The following is a 21,388-nucleotide window of genomic DNA, read 5'->3' as shown; positions in this document are numbered from 1 at the left end:
GTCCCACAGTGAAAAAATCAGTTAACTCATGTGAAGTGTTTTACAAACACTTTTTAAAAAGTCTTAAAACTCCTAAGAAAGCAAGATTTAATAGTCAAAGAAGTGAGTAAACACGAAATGCCTGAACAGAGTAATGAGCTAAGCACAAAGTTAGAGACCCTGTTTTAATATGGAACGAGCATATTGAGGTCTGCAGCAGCTCCTGCTTTCAAGAAGCAAGAACAAATTGGGCAAGTGAACACACCTTGAATAAAATGTGTAAAATTAATTTTGGGTTATGTTCTATACTGTGTATAATAGAATGATAAAAATTATTTGACTAGCACTTTGTAGTTTAGAAATATCTCTATTTACACAGTTTATCTCATTTGATAAGACTGTTGAGTGATAGGATAGCATGGTGGACAATCCACATAACTGAGTATCGAGACACCTGTATCTGGACCCAGCTCTGTTAGTAAGAAGCTGTAACCTCAGCAAGTCACTTTCTCTTTCTGGGTCTCTATTTCCTTTTTGGTGAAATGAGAGTGTTAGGTTAGATTGCCTTTAAAGTCCCATTTTGTCTTTAAAGTGCCATCTATTGCAGTGATTTATATTTAACTCATGACAAATCAGGCTTCTGTTATTCTAAGTGCAAGACATAAAATTTTATTGTGGAATTTCAGGCATCAGTAAATCTTTTTGGGTACTCACTTATGTTCCTAAAATCAATCTGTTTGAGTGATCACTCTTTTAGGTGCCCAGGTAAACAAAGAAGGCCATGGTCTTTCTTTGAGTGACCTTCTTTCTCTTTTAATTAGTCTGACCTCTTTAATGTCAGTTCTGACTGATTCATTTCCCTGGTCCATCTTCCTTGGTCTGAGGGCCTCCCTAGTTTCACATTGCACTGCAGTTCCTTCCACACCACCACCAAGGATGGCTGTCAACATTCATTTGTTCTATGTTATAATTCAAGGAAAAGTTGCCCAGTAGCTAATCTAATAAATGCCCTCTTATGGGCGGCTAGAGACTTTATCCTATAATTTAAATGCATCTTCTGTAGATTATAGTCCCTCCACCATTTTACATTTGTCTGCTGTCTCCTTGCTCTACCAGTCATGGAACATGTTGGTAGTGGGGGCAGTGTGGGATGTTCAAGGGCATGTATTGGGTAGGGCCACATACGGGCATTGCTTTGTGCCATTCTTTCTATATTTTTGGTATTTTGCATCTCACTGGAACCCAATTATTTTTCATCTCTTCCACCTAAACTATTTGATGCCTCTGTGTCTTATATATGAAGTATAGCTCACTGTAGCCTATGATCAGGAACCTATCTGCTTTCAAAATGAAAGCTCTTTTGGTCAGATCTAGCAATTAATTCCCTTCTTCCACTTATAGCTTTCCTCTGTAACTCTGGTGTAGGTATTTGGTATATGGCTATACGATGTGAAACACCTGAATGATTCTGTCCATGCAGGCATTTCAGTTCATGATATTGTGTGTAAAAGATACTGATTGTCCAGGTGTTCAGAAACACCTATAAGGTTTAATATTCTTACAATTAGTTTGAAGGCTGGTGATACGCAAAGCAAACTACATATTTTTTTGCCTGCTCTCTCTCTTTCTCTCTACATCTCTCTTTCTTTATCTTTTGAAATATCAGTTTGGAGACTTAGAATTACGTAAGACATAAACCCATCTGATATAAGAATTGCTGTGTATATTTGCTCATCTACTCCCTCCTTTGGTCCTCGAGCTGCCGGTTTAGACTTTTTACAGGACGCAGGCATGTAAAGGAGAAACTGTCAGTGCTAGGCTGAATTCTGTTGTTACCAAGATTTCTAGAAAAGTATTTCTCAGTCAGGTTGATTGCAGATATAGCAAATCTATTTTTCCTAGGGTAGTTTCTCTATGCTGCCGGGCTTATAACTGTCTGTCATCCAGCTATTTCTCTCCACCTTCTTGTTTGCATAACAACTAAGGCAACTTCTGGAAATCACTGCGTGGAGACGATGATCCTGCCAGCTCCCTTTTGGAAATCGTGAGGATCAGATCTTGGACCATGTATAATATGATGCTTCTAATCCAAAAGAGGAAGGACATTGGGAGTCAGCTCCTAAGTAAGCTCCAGAATTCCTGCTGGTACTTTTCCTTCCAGGAAGCAACTTCCTTGATATTTTTTTTTTTACAGACATATGAATAAAAACTATATTTTTCAGCATTGTACACTTTTTTTCCTTTTCTAGAAATTCTAAACCTCTGACATTGGTAGAGACATTGAGTACATTTTTTCCCATATCCCTACTTTTCAGAAGGATTTTCTCTGCTCGTTCACTTAACATTGCTGATGCGTCAGTCTTTTCTTCCTCATCTCTTTCAGGGGCTGGAGAGGCAGAGGGAGACAGAGGAGCTGGTACTGCAGAGCTGTCGTCTGATTGGCTGGACGGTCGTAGCTGGGCTATAAAAGAGACCCCTACAGGCTTAGGAGGAAGACGCTCAGAGGATTCTGACAATATCTTTACCGGAGAAGAGGCAAAGTACGCTCAAAGCCGAAGCCACAGCTCCTCCTGCCGCATTTCTTTCCTGCTTGCGAATTCCAAGCTGTTAAATAAGATGTGCAAAGGGCTTGCAGGTCTGCCGGCTTCTTGCTTGAGGAGGTAAGATTGCTTTCAGCCATTAACCATATTAAACTTTTGGCTAGACTTTCTCAGTTATTTACATGTTGTACTTACTAACCTAGTTCTGTGCAATTAGAAGCAGTGTGGTCAGGAGAGCACGACTTTCTAACTTTCCTCCAACACTAGCTAGATATTGTGACTTAAGACATGTGCTCCCCAAATTTCAGTCCTTATGTGTTGTTTTATGTAACCTTAGTTTTGAGAACTGTTCTGTTCTTTAAGCCAGGTCTAAGCAAGCTAGTTTTAATTAAGAAGCGAGATGAGGTTTGAGGCTATGTATAGTGATCTGTAATATCTCCATCTGTGATTACTACTGTTATTTGAGAATCCCTGGAGTACATAGAAGCCTGGCTCTGGGCTTTCTGATTGTATGCTACATCTTGTTTCAGGAAAGGTACCCCAGAATGAGGTTTGGCTCCATCATCAGAAAGGCATAGTGCCTTTCTGTGTGGTGGTGCAGTATCTTTCACTCTCTCTGTTCTTATAAGCAAATGTTACAATGAGATATGAGTTTCAGAGCCAGATCTTCCTTATCTCTCTGCCCCATCTCTAGTTCTTGAAGTGTCTTATATGAGTGTGGTTGAGAAGTATTGATCATTACAAATCAGTTAATAGTTTTGTAGAAGATCTCATCTAAAAGACATTAGTTTGTTAATATACTCTCTTGATTTTTTAAAAAAACTTTACAGACATACAGCTATTCATTTGTTTTTGGTTTGTTCAAAAAAGGTATAAACAAATGCATTCAGAGAATGATTGTATATTAGCCAGTTGAAAATTAAACACAAAATGAGTGTATATTACATTACTTAATCTTGCAGTTAAAGGTAAAAAGCCAATCTAAAGGTATACTACCTGCTTTCTTATCGCGTTGCAAGTAGAAATTACCACAATTTTATTTTGGAAATAATCTCAGAAAACATAATTTTTATGTACTATTAAAACATTTACTTTTCAAATATTCTGTCATTCGGGAGTATGGAAGTATCGATGGCTTCTTTAAAATGAAGCAGGAGGGTCTGGCAGAGAGTATCTATGAAATAAGTTCCTCTGACCTTCAAGCTTAATTTTCTGAAAGGAGTGGAGCAAATTACTTCAAGCTTCAGTTATCTTACATATAAAATGAACCATACAAAAAATACAAGAGTGTCAGGAGAAAGTTATCCTCTGGTAAATATTTTGCAAAACAGATAAAAGATAATACTGGAGCTCTGTCCTCAAAGAGTTAAGCAGCTAATCTAAGGAGGTAAACTCTATGTCAGCAGGATGAACTGCTCTTCCCTTTCCTCATCAGTAAATTGCAAATCATCTAGTCCAACATCTTTACCATCAGTGCCTGAGGCTCCAGAGGAGCCATCGCCTGCTCAAGGTCACATAGATGGTGGGGGAGTTAGGACCAAATCTAGATTTCCTGACTCCAATAACTTCTGAAGTCATTTTGGTTTTTATTTTTATGGTTTTATTATAAGAATACTTGCTAAGCACACTTACCCCATGCATTGATCAATAACTCTAGGATCTCAGGTGGACCCAGCATATAGAAATATGAATTCATTTCTATTTGTACTTCATGATATACTTACATTATCACCTTGGAATCACCCTAACATTCAGTATTATGTCTTGTTATAATCAAAAAGGATGCTGCATCCCCTGAACAGTCATCAGTCAGAGAAGCAGAGGAGGGAAAGTAATCTTGCGAGGAAGAGAAAATACTATTTAAGGGGCAGTCAGAGAACATAATGGAATTCAAACTTTCTGGGAAAGCCTACATACATAAATATATTAGTGGCCATCCTAAATGTCTTTATATCTTTGAGGCTTTATTTTCCCCACTCCAAATAGACACATTTAGTTATTCATTTCTTTTAAAATGGTATTTCTCTTTTTAAATTATTTCTTGGCCTTCTTAATGAAAAGAGATGCAAGCAAAAGGATATTTAATAAAAAGTAAGAGAGTTGAGCTTAAGGCTTATTAAAAGACCCCCTTTTCCTAGTTAGTCAGGAGCCCTATTGTGCCCTGGCTACCTATTAAATGGTGGCAATAAGCTGGAAGCTCAGTGATGACTCTAGCCTGCTTCTCCTAATAGCTGTTAAGCCTCAAATACCCTTTAGAGTGTGTATGTCCTTTAAAGTAGCTATTAAAAAGGAAAACAGCAGCAGCAGATATTGTCTAGAAAGAAGCCCCACGGAGCTGAGGTTTCAGCTTGGGCATTTGCTTTCGCCGTCCCATGTTCCATTTCCCTCTGCTGGAGCTGCGCACCTCAGTGTATTCTGCCTTATACCTCATAGCAGGAACTGCTTGGCCCCCCACATATATGGCTGGAACTGAATAGACTTTTACTTTCCCGAGGTGCTTCCACAGTTCCCTCTGCCAGCAGGGGTACAGATGGAAATAGCAATCACCTGCCACAAGGGGGCGTGCAGCAAGGATGTGCATCTTTTGCCGCTACTGCTTTCCGATTCCTAAAAATTACTCAGAGATCACCCATGTTTTCAGTGATTCAGACTCTGTTGAAGATACCAAAGGTATTCTGTTGGTCAAAATGACGGGCATATAAAGGCTTCTGAGGTTTCTGAGGTAAACTGAAGGGTCAGAATCCCAGTTGTGGATGAAGGAACTAGTGTTATGACTCTGCCTCAAGGTTTTGTAGCAAGTCATAGGGAACCAAATGAGAAATCTTGTTTTCCTCAGAGGTCATGCCAACTCCAACTCCCATTCCCTAAATAAACTGTCCCTGAGCCATAGACTAGTAATGGACTCTTCAAGCTCTACCATTAGGTATCTTTTAAAGAAAGCTGCTTATTACTGTTTATTCATTTTTTCTCTTCTGGGCAGTGCAAAAGATATGAAACATCGGCTAGGTTTCCTGCTGCAAAAATCTGATTCCTGTGAACATAATTCTTCCCACAACAAGAAGGACAAAGTGGTTATTTGCCAGAGGTAAGAGAAAAGGCCTTGGTGAAGATCTACTTAGTATTAACTATCCGACGATGGGGATGTTCTGTGAGAAGGAAGTTGTGCTCCTAGTTAAGCCAGATTTGGATCAAGATAGCCTCCATTTTCATGGAGATCATAACTACATTTGAAATTTCTATACATTTAGTGAAAAATTGCCCTCATCAATAACATATTTTGTCATAATGATGGAAAATAAAATCTCTGCCTTTATTCAGGATCTTAGATTTCTTGCCCCAATTTTTTACCATGGCATTCCAACTGTTCTGTTTCTCTCTATTTTTTCTAGGGTGAGCCAAGAGGAAGTCAAGAAATGGGCTGAATCACTGGAAAACCTGATTAGTCATGAATGTAAGTCTGACGGCAACCTGGGATGAGGTACTCTGGATAAGACAAGTTATATTATGCTGGTCTAATAGAAACTGCAGCAAGGCCTGGCTTCTTTCTGATGTTCAGACTCAGGAGATTCTTTAGGTCTTAAATTCAGTCTGTTTAAAATTTTAATATGCCCTAGAGCTTTGTGATATACAATGAAAAGTTTATGCAGGAACCATGTGGAAAACTATCTCTCTCATCACCAGGAAAAAGGGAAGAGAGAAAAAAAGGGAAGAGAGAAAAAAATACGTTCTTGCAAAATCAATCTCAGTTTCTCTTTCCCAAATCGACCTCGGTAATTGATAGCTGCATAGGAATTTCAGAAACAAAATACTTTCTTGAAAGAGGCTTCCAACTTGAGTAAGAATCATTAGGTAGAACTGGGATCCACTAGATATCAAACACAGATTAGGGTTACCTGACTCCAAGTGACTTGAAAAAAGCGGGGGAAAAACGGATTGCTTGAATCCATGCTTTATCCCCCAAGTACCTCAGCTTTATGTGAAATGTCATATCCAAGAGGCCAGACAGTGTGATGACAACTGTGGTCCTTTCTCCTGTATCATAGGTGGGCTGGCAGCTTTCAAAGCTTTCTTGAAGTCTGAATATAGTGAGGAGAATATTGACTTCTGGATCAGCTGTGAAGAGTACAAGAAAATCAAATCACCATCTAAACTAAGTCCCAAGGCCAAAAAGATCTATAATGAATTCATCTCAGTCCAGGCAACCAAAGAGGTAGGTTTTTTATGGATACATAAAAATTGTACATATTTATGGAGTATGTGTGATATTTTGATACATGCATAAAATGTGTTAACGATCAAATCAGGGCAATTGCTATACACACATCTTAAACATTTATTATTTCTATGCATTGAGAACATTCCAAATCTCCTCTTCTAGCTATTTTAAAATATACAATAAACTATTGATAACTACATCACCCTAATGTGCTATCAAACACTAGAACATATTCCCTCTACCCAACTTTCTATCTATTCCTTCTACCCATTAGCCAACCTGACCAGAAAGGTAAGCTTTTATGGCAGAGAACTCTCTGGATCTTAGTGAAGGTTCCTAGAATAGTGGAGCTGACTATCATAATCTTGACAACCCCAAATAAATGAGTTTTTTAAAAATCTCTTTTATCCATGTGGCTTACCATAACCTCCCTTCATGATTTTTTCTGATGAATCTCCCCAATTTGTTAGAACAGAAGATATTGCCCTGCTCTCTCTAAAGCAGAAAGGTTCATTCTGAACCTTTCATACTCTCTCACATGTGCCAAGGAGGAGCCTAATGTCACTTTTGTTTTTTGCTTCTGAAATACAGAGGGTGCGCTGCCACTTACAAGTCACTACAAAGCATACAGGCTTGCATCCTCAACAGGGATATAGGTCTAATGAAGCCTTGGCCTTTGCCCCTCAGGTGAACCTGGATTCTTGCACCAGGGAAGAGACAAGCCGGAACATGCTAGAGCCTACAATAACCTGCTTTGATGAGGCCCAGAAGAAGATTTTCAACCTGATGGAGAAGGATTCCTACCGCCGCTTCCTCAAGTCTCGATTCTATCTTGATTTGGTCAACCCTTCCAGCTGTGGGGCAGAGAAGCAGAAAGGAGCCAAGAGTTCAGCAGACTGTGCTTCCCTGGTCCCTCAATGTGCCTAATTCACACCTGAAGGCAGAGGGATGAAATGCCAAGACTCTATGCTCTGAAAAACCTGAGGCCAAATATTGATCTATATTAAGCACCAGTGCTTTATCCACATTGTAGCCTAATATTCATGCTGCCTGCCATGTGTGAGTCACTTCTACGCATAAACTAGATATAGCTTTTGGTGTTTGAGTGTTCATCAGGGTGGGACCCCATTCCAGTCCAATTTTCCTAAGTTTCTTTGAGGGTTCCATGGGAGCAAATATCTAAATAATGGCCTGGTAGGTCTGTATATTCAAAGAGTGTTGGCAGTTTCCTCCTCCCAACAGTTTTACCTTGGGATGGTTGGTTAGTGCATGTCACATGACACCCACATGCACATGTATTCTGTTGGCCAGCACGCTCTCCAGACTCTAGATGTTTAGATGAGGTTGATCTATGATATGTGCTTGTGTGTATGTCTATGTATATATATTATATATACATTGAACACACATACATTATTTCTGTATATAGATGTCTGTGTATACATATGTATGTGTGAGTGTATGTATACACACACACACACACACTTTTGCAAGAGTGATGGGAAAGACCCTAGGTGCTCATAACTAGAGTATGTGTATGTACTTACATGCCTGTTTTGATCTCTGTTCTTTCATACTACATTTGAACAGGGCAAAATGAACTAACTGCCATGTAGGCTAAGAAAGAAATGCTAACCTGTGGAAAGTTGGTTTTGTAAAATTCCATGGATCTTGCTGGAGAAGCATCCAAGGAACTTCATGCTTGATTTGACCACTGGCAGCCTCCACCTTGAGCACTATTCTAAGGGGCAAATACCTTAGCTCCCTTGAGCTGGTTTTCACTGATGGCACTTTTGAGCTCCTAAGCTGCCAGCCTTCTCTTCTTTTCCTGGGTGCTCAGGGCATGCTTATTAGCAGCTGAGTTGGTATGGAGTTGGCAGACAGGATGTTCAACTGAATGAAGAAATGCAGCTAAGGCCTTGCCAGAAACACCTGCCGTAAGTTACTGGCTGAGTGAGGGCATAGAAGTTAAAGGTTACTGTTTTTATCCTCTATCCTTTTTTCCTCTCCTGATCAAGGTGCTCTTCTCATTTTTTTCCTGAGAACCTTAGCCGTCAGATGAGGCTCCTTAGTTTATTGTGGTTGGTTGTTTTTTCTTTATAATGGCTCTGGGCTATATGCCTATATTTATAAACCAGCAGCAGGGGAAAGATTATATTTTATAAGAGGGAAACAAATTTTCACAATTTGAAAAGCCCACATAAGTTTTCTCTTTTAAGGTAGAATCTTGTTAATTTCATTCCAAACATCAGGGCTAACAGAGACTGGAGGCATTTCTTTTTAGGCTCTGAGACTAAATGAGAGGAAAAGAAAAGAAAAAAAATGATTGTCTAACCAATTGTGAGAATTACTGTTTGAAACTTTTCAAGGCACATTGAAATACTTGAAAACTTCTCATTTATGTTATTTTTGATGTTATTTTATATGTGTTATTATTATTATATTGTTTTATAAATGGAGGTACAGGATATCACCTGAATTATTAATGAATGCCCAGGAAGTAATTTTCTTCTCATTCTCCTAAAACTACTGCCTTTGAAAGTACACACACACGCGTCCACATACACTGCATTCGTTGCTGCAGTATAAATTACATGCATGAGCACCTTTCTGGCTTTTAAGCCAATATAATGGGCTGCAAAATGAAGACACCAGAGTGTATGCATACAAATCTCACTGTATTAAAGATATAGGTTTTCTAATTGTACCCTTCTTGTCTCTCCGGCAATCTTGCCCTTAATATCCCTGGAGTTCCTCATCAGTGTCATTTTCCGTTATACACAGTTCCACAATTTTGTCTCTAGTTGACTTCAAATGTGTAACTTTATTGGTCTTGCCCTATTATGATTGTCATGACTTTCAGATTGTATCTGAACTCACAGACTGCTGTCTTACCGATAGGTCTGGAAGGTCATTCTGAATGAGAAGTAAATTATTTTATGTAATACATTTTTGAGTGTGTTTTTCAGTTGTATTTCCCTGTTATTTCATCACCATTTCCAATGGTGAGCTTGCCTGCTCATGCTCCCTGGACAGAATACTCCTTCCTTTTGCATGCCTGTTTCTATCATGTGCTTGACAGGCCTCAAAGCTGATGCTTCCAGTGAAACACACGCATCTTAATAACAAGGGTAAATAAACGCTCCATACAAAACTATTTGCTTGGAAACACATTAATGATCCAGAGACATGCTATGAGAAACATCAGGGTGTAGGGTGACTTTAGAAAAATACTCATACTGAGTCTTTAATCCCTCCTGTGCCAGTGAACTCTGGGAAAGAAAGCACAAACTGAATATTGTTTATTCTTTAATTCATGCCACTGCTCTGCTTGGCTCTACTCATAGAACCAAGGCAATCTCAGCTTCAGAGACTGCTAAACAGATTAAGTGATTTGCTTGCAGATTCTCAATCAATTTTCAAGGGATAGAGTTCGCCTTCCAGAGCCATTCTTTTATTTCCAGTTACCTGCCTGTTTGAGAGATGGTAGAGCAGTGGGAAATTGAGAGAGTTGAAAGGAGCTATAGATTCTTACCCAAACTTCAAAATCCTTCCCTCCCTTTTGTTAATTCTCTTTCCTGGAAAAGAGGTCATAGAACGTTCACATCCTCAGTAATAGGCCCTGTGCTGTGTCTATTGTGTCATGAGACTCCCATTTCCTGACCTTTCTTTCCCATTGTAAGAGTAATAGTTACAAGGTGTTGAGGATAGATGATCTGCGACACTTTTGAGTAATAGATCCATTTAAGGATCTGGTAAAAACTATGGACCCAACCGTCTTTTAAGAAAAAAATTCAGAGAGGAATCTAAATTTTGTGTGTTTTGAGGGGAAACTCTCAGAATCTCCCCTCAAAACACACAAAACTATCATTCTTCTCTTATATTATAGATGTGTCAGACTCTCACTGAGACTGTATAGTTGCTGCTCCCTGTATTTGATAATATCTATCAAGAACTGCAGGGTAATTCAAAGTCACTGCTATTAGCAGCAAGTGTGAGCAGTGTTGGCTTCCCCAGTCTCTACGTCCCTCATTCTTTCTTTCTTCTTTATGGTTGTCTGTTAAAGAAATAAAAAAAATATTGGCTGACCCTTTTTCTGAAGATAATGTATATCAAGGACCACCTTTTGAAAAACACTCGTTATTGCTTGTTCTTAATAATGCACTTAATTCTCACAACAACCTTAAGATATAGATGCCAATCATGAGCATTTCCCCTGAAAATTTTTATAGATGGGGAAACTGAGGCACAGAGAAATAACTTGCCAAGATGCCTCGGGCTGTGTTCTGGCACTCCATGTTAATAATGCTTAGATTTTTAAAGTTGGAAATGTGACTATAGAAGGATGAAAGAGGAAAGGGGAAGGAAAAGAAATAAAAAAGAAGTACCTTGATGGTAAAATCAACTACTTATCAGCCCATGCCAAACATGTGAACAAAAAGAAAAACATCAGAGCAAAGCCAGTCAGATAAAGTGGCTCATGTAATGAGCCAGACTCAAAAACACATCATAAAAACTAAACTGTGCCATTTATTTAATTCAGAGGCTGAGTTCAAAACATGAATCTGCTTAGGCCATTAAACCACAAGATGACCAATTAAATCATCTGATGTTTTAATATGCATTGCTTTGCTTATCTAGATGTCACATGGAAATATGACATGAGGAAGGAAAATACTGGATTTTCTTCTATTTGTAATATAAATTGAAAAAAAATTGATGAGATGACTTAGAATCCATTCAGAATTAGAATATAGTTTTTTAAAATTTTGCTGCCCAGCTAGCTCAGTCGATAGAACATGAGACTCTTAAAATTTTGCATGCAAAGAGATTATTGGGAGATTTCAGATCAGGATTTATTCTATTTTTAAGGCACACAAATGGAGGCAAACAATGCCTTGAGAGAGAACTAGGTTTCCAAAGGAGACTTAAAATTGAACAGTAGGGCTGGGTGCAGTGGCTCACACCTGTGATCCCATCACTGGGCACAGTGGCTCACACTTGTAATCCCGTCCTACTTGGGAGGCCTAGGCAGGTGGATCACTTGAGGTCAGAAGTTTGAAACCAGCCTGGCCAACATGGTGAAACCCTGTCTCTACTAAAAATACAAAAATTAGCTGGGTGGTAGTGGGGCACGCCTGTAATCCCAGCAACACGTGTGGCTGAGGCAGGAGAATTGCTTGAGCCTGGGAGGCAGAGGTTGCAGTGAGCCGAGATCATGCCACTGCACTCCAGCCTAGGAGACAGAGTGAGACTCCCTCTCAAATGTGTATATATATATATATATATATATATATATATACACACACACACACACACACACATACATACATATACATATATATATATATATATATATATATATATATATATAACAGTAGTATCTTACATTATGTCCTGCCTATGCTGAGTGCATTACAGCTTTACATTATCTTATTAAATCCTTATAACAAAACTCTAAAGCATATGGTATTAATATAATTTCATTGTAGATGGGGAAATTTTGATATAGGAGAATTTAAAAATTTACCCAAGATCATATATAAAAGAAGTGGTAGAGCCTAGGTCAAACCCAGAAGTTCACCTCCAGAGCTCACACATTTGAGTACCTTAGTCAAAGATGGCAGAAAAAGGGGACAAATAGAAAGAAGGAACAAAAGCAAGCAAAGGAAGAATAACAGGAAGAAATGGAAATGGAGAGAAGAGGTAAACAGATGAAAAGACTGGAGAAAAGAAGTGAGGGAAAGAAGGAAAAGACAGGAAAGAAAATGTGGAAGAGAGGGACATGAAAGAGAAGAAGAAAAGAAAATGAAGACACATGTGATAGGGAAGGACAAATGCCAAATATGCCCAGGTCTTCATGTTGTAAGTCAGTTGTGCCTATCCTAGAGCACCACGCTACTCCTGGCTGGTCTCCATGTCCCATTTGAGCTGGGGCAGGTAAGAAGTTTCCCAAGGACTAGTAAAAAGTAAGTTGTGGAGGCAAGAAATAGATACTAAGGCCAGATTCCTCTCTAAGAATCACTTTTCTGTATCCTTTTCTTTCTCTAAGTTTGCTAGATATTGAACCATCCACAGAGTGACTCTTTGGTTGTTGCTGTTGTTTAACACCTGAAGGAAAAAAGCAAAAAGGATAAAGGAATAGGCCAACTGTCCTTGATTTTATTTTACCACTGTTTGGGGAGGCATTTTACAGGGAATCTGAGTTAGCCACTCCAGGAATCACACTCAGACAGCATTCCGGCAGGAAATAGGCACTTGGCACATGGTCCTGGTCATGTTGTTCCTGTTCCCCTTCTTGGAGGGGAGTCAATGGTGACCAGAAGGTTTGGGTCAAAGGGAATTGCCTCCAAACACACACACACACACACACACACGCACACATGCACACACGCACGCACACACACACACGAGTCCAGTAAAGGCAGCATGCACAAATCAGTGGTAAGTTAGACAGTGAGAATTAGTGAGTAGTGACCTCTTGAGAGTGACTTTGCAGGGTTAACTTTGAAGCCGTTGCTTCTGAAAAAAGTCAAAGAAAATTTTTGTTGATTTTTTTCAAGTATTATTTGTAAAATTCCTAGATTATTCCACTAATCTGTTTGGTCTTTGTGTAGCTATCTTCTTTCAGGACAGTATATCCCTGAGACATCTCCTCAATAACAACAAATTATGGGAAACACATTCTAGTGAAGTCACATTCAAGACAAGATTTACTTATCTTTTTCTCTCACCACCATACCTTTGAGATCTGCCTGCATTCTCTTCTTGTTTCTCCTCTGTCAGGCCATGGTATTTTTACTACCCATTGCCTTCTAGGAAAAGGTATAACAAATAGGAAATATAATATTTTTAATGCCTTTGATGGTGTTAAAAAGCACAGCTCTAAGGACTGTTTGTAAATTCCAGGTCAAATGTTGTTTCTCCTTCTCTATTTCCTACCTTGGTGATGGCCTGATCTTATATGGAGTCACTCCAACTAGAAACCACAGAATCATCCCTAGTTCCTACTTCTGACTCACTTCATACACTCAAAAGTCACCTGACTCTGCAGAATTTCTCTAGAAAAACCCTATGAAAACCTATTCCTGCCTCTCCACCTGCATAGATGAAGCTTCATCCAGGCTCTTATGGTGCATGGCCTGGGTTACTGCCTTATCATTTCTACTGGCCTCTCAATCTCCCATCTGATACCCACTAATGTACTCCAAATAACTACTAGTCTGCTCTGAGATGCACATTTGGTCTATCACCTGCTTAAAATTTGCAAAACTCTCAACTTTAGCCTAATATTCAATACTCTTTATGATTTTGAATCTCCCTTTTTGGCCTCATCTTCTACAAATCCTCCTTTGATTTAGCCATAAAGATTTGCTGCTCCTGAAATAGCACATTCTTAATTGCCACTGTCATTGTCCAACTTGGTCTTCTGATCTTTTCCTTTATCTAGCTAACCCCTATTGTTTATTTTAAACTCAGCTCAAGACTACTCACATTGAGAAGCCTTCCCCCACTTTCTGGCATGATTTAAATGTTCCTTTGTGGGATTCCCTTAATACTCTGGCATGCTTTTCTTATTACTAGCACATTGTTCTGTGACCATTAATTTATAATTGTATCTCAAGCGACACTGTCAGTTCCTCAAGGTTATGAAACATGTCTCATTTGATTTGCATCAAGACATGAGCCTAGGACATAGAAAATGACTATTTGTTGATAGAGTGACTGACACCAGTTTATGTACTCCTAGTTGCAAACAGGAAGTTTGCATCATCCCACTCCCTGAGTGCTTACTGTGTACTGAAGTTTATGTGACATAATCCTGTTAGAGTCTACTATATTCCTGCCATTTCCCTCTTGAAGAATACAAGGGTGTTTTTCCTAGCCTTGTGCCGGGGGCCGGGGTAAAATAATCAGAATAAGGAAGATCTGGTTGAAGCCACTTTACAGAGAAAAGATTTTAAAGACATTACCGGAGTACAAAGTGTCTTCATATAGCTATTTTATACATATTACAAAAGTTTACATATATTTTATATAATTATATATAATTTAAAATAGTATGATCCTTTATATGTACAACCTTCTTATTTATACCCACAGCATAAAATCACTACAATTTATTATTTAGTCTTTACTAATACCACTTGATTTATTTTAACCGATTTAATACATGGAACAACTCTTTGATGATGAGCCACTAAAATTTATTATCTTCTTTTTACAAATGAGAAACTGAGGCACAGAGGGGCAAGTTTACTCCAAGACCTCATGGCTCATAAGCAAAGGAGCCAGGACTTTGCCCCAAGGCCATGTGGCCCCAGAACTCATATTCGTTGCTAGACTGCATCTCACACAAGCCTGGAATTTTATCCACATGGTGATTACTCAAAGAGTGTGGATTAATTGACCACTCCTTCCTAAAAAAATATTTCTCTGAAAGTTTCTTCTGTTAATCTTGTACCACACTCATTTCTGGGTATACTCCTATTTCTGTTTTTATTCTCTATTTCTTGTAAATTTTTAAATAGCTTGCTTATCATCGAATACTCCACTCCGTGCTGCCTTCAAAACCTCCTCTTGTGACCTACACAGTATATTCTTAATCATTGAAGTGATAGTTAGGACTTGTAAAACCAAACTACATCTAGAGCGGTGGTATACTGGCATCCCCATGACAGCCGGCTCACTAAGCTGTCTCCTTAATTTCTACATCCCATTGACATCTGGATTCGGCCCATGGAATAATTATAGATGGCAGGTGGGGCAGGCTCCACACCTGCCTCTGATTCTGTTCACTGATTTATGACTCTTTAGCACATGGGTAATTGAGAAAATAAGTTAGGTATTCTGTGACCTCAGCACTAAAAATGAGTGCTGAAAATAGGTTCCTGGCACTGTTTACTTTTCAGGATGAAATATTTTGGGAAGTTTGAGTCAGATGAATAACTTAATGTATAAATAGAAAGCTCCAAGCAAAGCAAAAGGAAATGAGGGAATAATTAAAGGTAAATGTTTAAGTCTATATTTTAAGGTAATAATAGTAGCTTTTGTTTATTGGGGCTGCCATTAAGTCTATCTCTGGAATTGTGCTTTACATATGTTATTCCACTCAATTCCTCCAATATTTTTACTTTGCATATTAATAAAGCTATTCAGAGTTGAGTGAGGTTGAGTCATTACCTCAAGATCTCACAATCAATGAGCAACAGATTCCAGATTAAAGGTCAGTTTGAATCCAGAGCTTGTTGGATAAATTATACTTCTTTCAATAATCAACACCAAATGGCTCTCTCAAATAAGAGTTACCAGCATTTGAGGGTAACTCATCTAGTTACTCATCTAGTTCTAGAAAACTAATCTGGGGCCAGAGAAAATGTTTGTCTGAAGTAGAAACTGGGGAAGCTTTATATAAATGATAGATTCCCAAGCCCCAACTCCAGAGATTTGGAATTTTAGGGACAGGTACCTAAAACAAAACAAAATAATGTAACAATATCTCTGTTGAGTTTGGAAACCATTGATCTAGAGGACAAAGCCAAGAACCAGGAGACAGAGGTTCTATTTTCATTCATATTAGGCAAGTTTCTACCACTCTTTGTATGTTAGTTTCCCCACTGGCAAAATAAACTTAAAAATTTCCCACCACATGACTTACAGGAGCTCTGCAGAGGAGAGCAGTTTGCATGAAGCACTTGAAGGATCATGGTAAAGGGCATCTGTCCAGTAATTTACGTTCATAATTACTCTTAAGCATAACATATTAGAATTCACAAAGCACACTGGCTCATTCAACATTCACAACAACCTGTGTAGTAAATATTATTTTATGATGTCCATTTTTCAGATGAAAAAACAAATTTACTTAGCTAATAAGTGGTAAAGTCTTCAGTCACCTAATTGTATGTTCTTCCTATGACACCACACTGCTTTCTAAATTATAATTGTTGTTTCCTGGGTAAAGTAATAATAATGATAATAACATAAAGGAAAACTTGATAGGGCAAATATGTGACAGTAGATTGAGATGATAAAGTTGTTGAAGAACTTCAAAAGTCATTAATCTTTAGGAGTAAACAAATTCAAAAATTACTGGCTTATATCATGCACCTTCAAGAGACAAGTTCGGAAAATCAAGGATGTAATGTGGACAAGATACTCAGAATGCCTATTCCTTCCAATAAGGTCACTCTAGAACCATTAATGAATAATAATAAAGTCCCTTACTGAATGTTGAACCAAAGTGAAGGGAAGTTAGTTGAAGACAGTATTTCTCTGAGTTGGCTAACCATTCTCATAGAAATATATCTGTCTGGAGGTCATTACGATACTTTAGGATAACATCTGTTATATATAATAATTGTTTAATAAATGTTGTCAATTATTATTATTATTGTTATTTTACCTGGAGACTTCCAGGTAAAAGTCCAGGAAGTTTACACTTCCTTTGTGAAGTGTAAACTTTAGAGAGCAAATGACAAATTATTACCCTTCAGTTCTTTTTGCTATTCCATAATGGCCATTCCTTATGTCTCCTAATTAATGCATTTTCTCTCACCTATTTCCACAGCATAATCCACCCAGTCATTAAAGCTGCTTTCGTGCGTGTTTTCCAAAATTTGGAAAAAAAATTATTAGTGATGAGAATGTGTGGCCAGGACCCACCTCTTCTATAGAAGTGCTAGAAAAATGGCCTAGAGGATGGCAACAAGAAATGTGTGCTCTAAGAGCCTGCAGTTTGTCTCTGAGTTGTATTCCCAACAGCAGTGTGCAAGAGTCTCCTTTGATTCACATTTTTGCCATCCTTTAATATGATTAGACATTTCAGCGTTTGCCAGCCTGCAAAATAGAGATTGATGGCTCATGATTTTAAGTTGCACTTCCCTGATAACAAACGTTGCACATCTTTTTGTTTCCTTGCTTTGTGATTTTTCTTCTGCAAAGTAGCTGTTTCAGTTTTTGTCCATTTTTTTTCTATTTGGTTTTATTAAATAATGATTTTTAAAAATTTCTATATATCATAGATGCTAATTTATTGTCAGTTGTACATATTACACACATTTTCTTCCAGTTTTTGTTTCTTGTTTTTTCTGAATATTTATGATATCTTTTAATGAACAGAAATTTTCATTTTAAGGTAGCTGAATATATCAGTTTTCCCTTTATGGTTTATCTATAATGCTAAGATCATACATATTTTTTCCTATATGTTTTCAAAATTATATACCTATGCCTTTCATATATAATAACACTGTTAATCCACAGGAAATTGATTTTTTTTCATTAAGTGGTTGATTAATATTTTCTTTTGCATGTATCCAGGTAACATTTACTGAAAAATGAATTCACTTGACACTAGTTGTGAGTGCTAGGTGTGTCATAAATTAAATTGTCATACGAATAGGGATTTATATCTGGAATATTCCATTCCATTGGATTGTTTATTTATCCACCTTTCCTAATCTCATTCCCTCAAGCTTTTTTTTTTTGTTTTAAAGAGTGTCTTGATTATTTTTGAGTCCTTATTCTTCCATCACCCCTGGAATTAGGTTGGCAGATTCTCCAAGAAATTTTGATGAACAATTCTTAATAACCTTGACTAAAATTTTAACTGGAATTGAATTATACTTACTAATTCATTTGAAACTAATTGACATATTTAATATTCAATATTCCTGTTTATGAACATGGTATTCCTTCTCTTTGTATCTTCTTAAAACCTTTCAAAAAGTTTACAATTTGTCTGTAAAACAAATCCATACTCTCTAAAGGTGCATTTCTTGATGTTTTATATCTTTACTGCTAGTATGAAAGCACTTTTAAATTACAGTTTGTTTGTTATTGATGAGAAGTGTATTTGAATTGTAAATATTAATTTTATATTCAGTGTTCTTTCTAAATTGCCTTATTAATTCTAATAATTTATTTGGAGATTCATTTGGATTTTCTCCAAAGATAATCACATAATTTGCAAATACTTGTAATTAAATTTTGTCTTTAGCCATTTTGATGTATTGTATTTTTCTCATTTTACTCCAGGTTGAATGAAAGTAGTAATAGTGGTCATCCTCACCATGCTCCTAATCTTTTTTTTTTTTATTATTATACTTTAAGTTCTAGGGTACATATGCACAACCTGCATGTTTATTACATATGTATACATGTGCCATGTCGGTGTGATGCTCCCATTAACTCGTCATTTACATTAGGTATATCTCCTAATGCTATCTCTCCCCACTCCCCACACCCCACAACAGGCCCTGCTGTGTGATGTTCCTCACCCTGTGTTCAAGTGTTCTCATTGTTCAATTCCCACCTAAGAGTGAGAACACGCAGTGTTTGGTTTTCTGTCCTTGTGATAGTTTGCTCAGAATAATGGTTTCCAGCTTCATCCATGTCCCTACAAAGGACATGAACTCATCCTTTTTTATGGCTGCATAGTATTCCATGGTGTATATGTGCCACATTTTCTTAATCCAGTCTATCATTGATGGACATTTGGGTTGGTTCCAAGTCTTTGCTATTGTGAATAGTGCCACAATAAACATATGTGTACATGTGTCTTTATAGCAGCATGATTTATAATCTTTTGGGTATATACCCAGTAATGGGATGGCTGGGGTGATCTTTGACAAACCTGACAAAAACAAGAAAGGAGGAAAGGATTCCCTATTTAATAAATGGTGCTGGGAAAACTGGCTAGCCATATGAAGAAAGCTGAAACTGGATCCCTTCCTTACACCTTATACAAAAATTAATTCAAGATGGATTAAAGACTTAAATGTTAGACCTAAAACCACGTTCCTAATCTTAAAGGGAATGCAACTTAATGCCTGCTTTAGGCTTTTTGGAGGTACTCTTTACCAAGTTGATGCAATTCCCTTCTATTTCAAGATTTCCAATAGAACCATAAATGAATGTTGAATTTCAGTGGACAATTTTCTGAATTTATTGAGATGATTTAGTTCCACCTATTTTTGCTTTACATATTTGAGCCTATATTATTTGGTACTAACAACTTTAGAATAATTTATATCTTCTTGAGATCTAAATATGTTATCTATTAATAACTCTTGGATATTTGTTTTTTTCCTGTAAAGCCTATTTATCTGACATTAATATAGTTACATGAGCTCTGTATTGGTTATTACTTGCCTAGTCTATATATATGTATATAAAATTTTAATTTTACCTATTTGATATCCATATATTGCCAATGTGTTTTAAAATATAATTTAAATAGGGTATTACATCTAGTTTGATAATATTTTCTCTTTTCCAGTATTTTAGTAGAATATACATTAACTCATTGCTGATATATTTCGATTCATTTTTACCACTTTTTTGGGGGTTGGGTGGGGTCCATTTTTCCCTTGCTTGTTGTTTCTCATTTTAATTGTTTCCCTCATTATTATTTTGCAAGTTAAAATTTCTATTCCAATTATTTTCAAATGTACTCTGTATACTTTAACACATATATTTAACCAAGCAATGCATTAACTAGTATTTACCCTTTAACTGGATACAGTCATGTGTCATTTAACAGGGATACATTCTGAAAAATGCATCGTTAGGTGATTTCATTATTGTGCGAACATCAGAGTGTATTTACACAAACCTAGATAGTATAAGCCTACAATACACCTAGGCTATACTCTATAGCCTGTGGCGGCTAGGCTACAAACCTGTGCAGTATGTTACTGTACCATATTGTAGGCTGTTGTAACATAATGGAAATTATTTGTGTTTCTAAACATAGAAAAGGTACAGTAAAAATGCAGTATGAAACATAAAACATAGTACAGCTTTATAGGGCACTTACTGTGAATGGAGCTTGGAGGACTGGAAGTTGCTCTGGATGTCAGTCGGTGAGTAGTGAGTGAATGTGAAAGCCTAGGACATTACCGTACACTACTCTAGAGTTTGGAAACACTGTACACTTAAGCTACACTACATTTATGAAGAAAATATTTTTCTTTAATTATAAATTAACCATAGCTTACTAACATTTTTATTTTGTATGCTTTTTAATTTGTTTAAGTCTTTGACTTGTTATAACACTCAGCTTAAAACAAACACATTGTACAGCTGTACAAAAATATTTTCTTTATATCCTTATTCTATAAGCTTTTTCCTATTTTTAATTTTTTATTTTACTGTTCAACCCTTTTTTTTGTTAAAAAACTAAGACACAAACACACACTTTAGCCTAGGCCTCCACAGGATCAGAATCATCAACATCACTCTCTTCTACCTCCACATCTTGTCCCATTGGAAGGTCTTCAGTGGCAATAACATGCATGAAGCTGTCATCCCCTGTGATAAAAATGCCTTCCTCTGAAATACCTCCTGAAGAACCTGCCTGAGGCTTCTTTATGTTTGCCTTTTTTTTTCCTCTAGATCACAGTTTCACAGTAGTGCTGAGGGGGCTACATTTTTCATATATGTAAGTAGATGGAGTACACTCTAAAATAATGATGAAAAGTATAATATAGTAGATACACAAGCCAGCAACACAGTTTATTATCCTTATCAAGTATTATGTACTGCACATAATTGCTTGTGATATACTTTTATATAATTAGCAGCACAGTAGGTTTGTTTATACCAGTATCACCACAAACATACAAATAATGGCGTTGCACTGTGACCT

General features: G+C 37.2%; 1 protein-coding gene across 1 annotated transcript; it reads left to right on the top strand.

The window, feature by feature from the left end:
- The first annotated feature begins 1,715 nt into the window (after positions 1–1,715).
- Positions 1,716–9,892, top strand: RGS4 (regulator of G protein signaling 4). The gene is made up of 6 exons (XM_003258784.3): positions 1,716–2,102; positions 2,363–2,639; positions 5,500–5,604; positions 5,909–5,970; positions 6,563–6,729; positions 7,423–9,892. Exons 1-6 carry the CDS (start codon positions 2,045–2,047, stop codon positions 7,660–7,662), a joined length of 909 nt encoding a protein of 302 aa, XP_003258832.1. The 5' UTR covers positions 1,716–2,044; the 3' UTR covers positions 7,663–9,892.
- Positions 9,893–21,388: the final 11,496 nt, after the last annotated feature.

Source organism: Nomascus leucogenys, chromosome 12 (genome assembly GCF_006542625.1).
Source record: "Nomascus leucogenys isolate Asia chromosome 12, Asia_NLE_v1, whole genome shotgun sequence".
NCBI lineage: Eukaryota > Metazoa > Chordata > Mammalia > Primates > Hylobatidae > Nomascus > Nomascus leucogenys.
The sequence above is the reverse complement of the archived record's forward strand: the minus strand, read 5'-3'. Positions and strand labels throughout refer to the sequence as shown.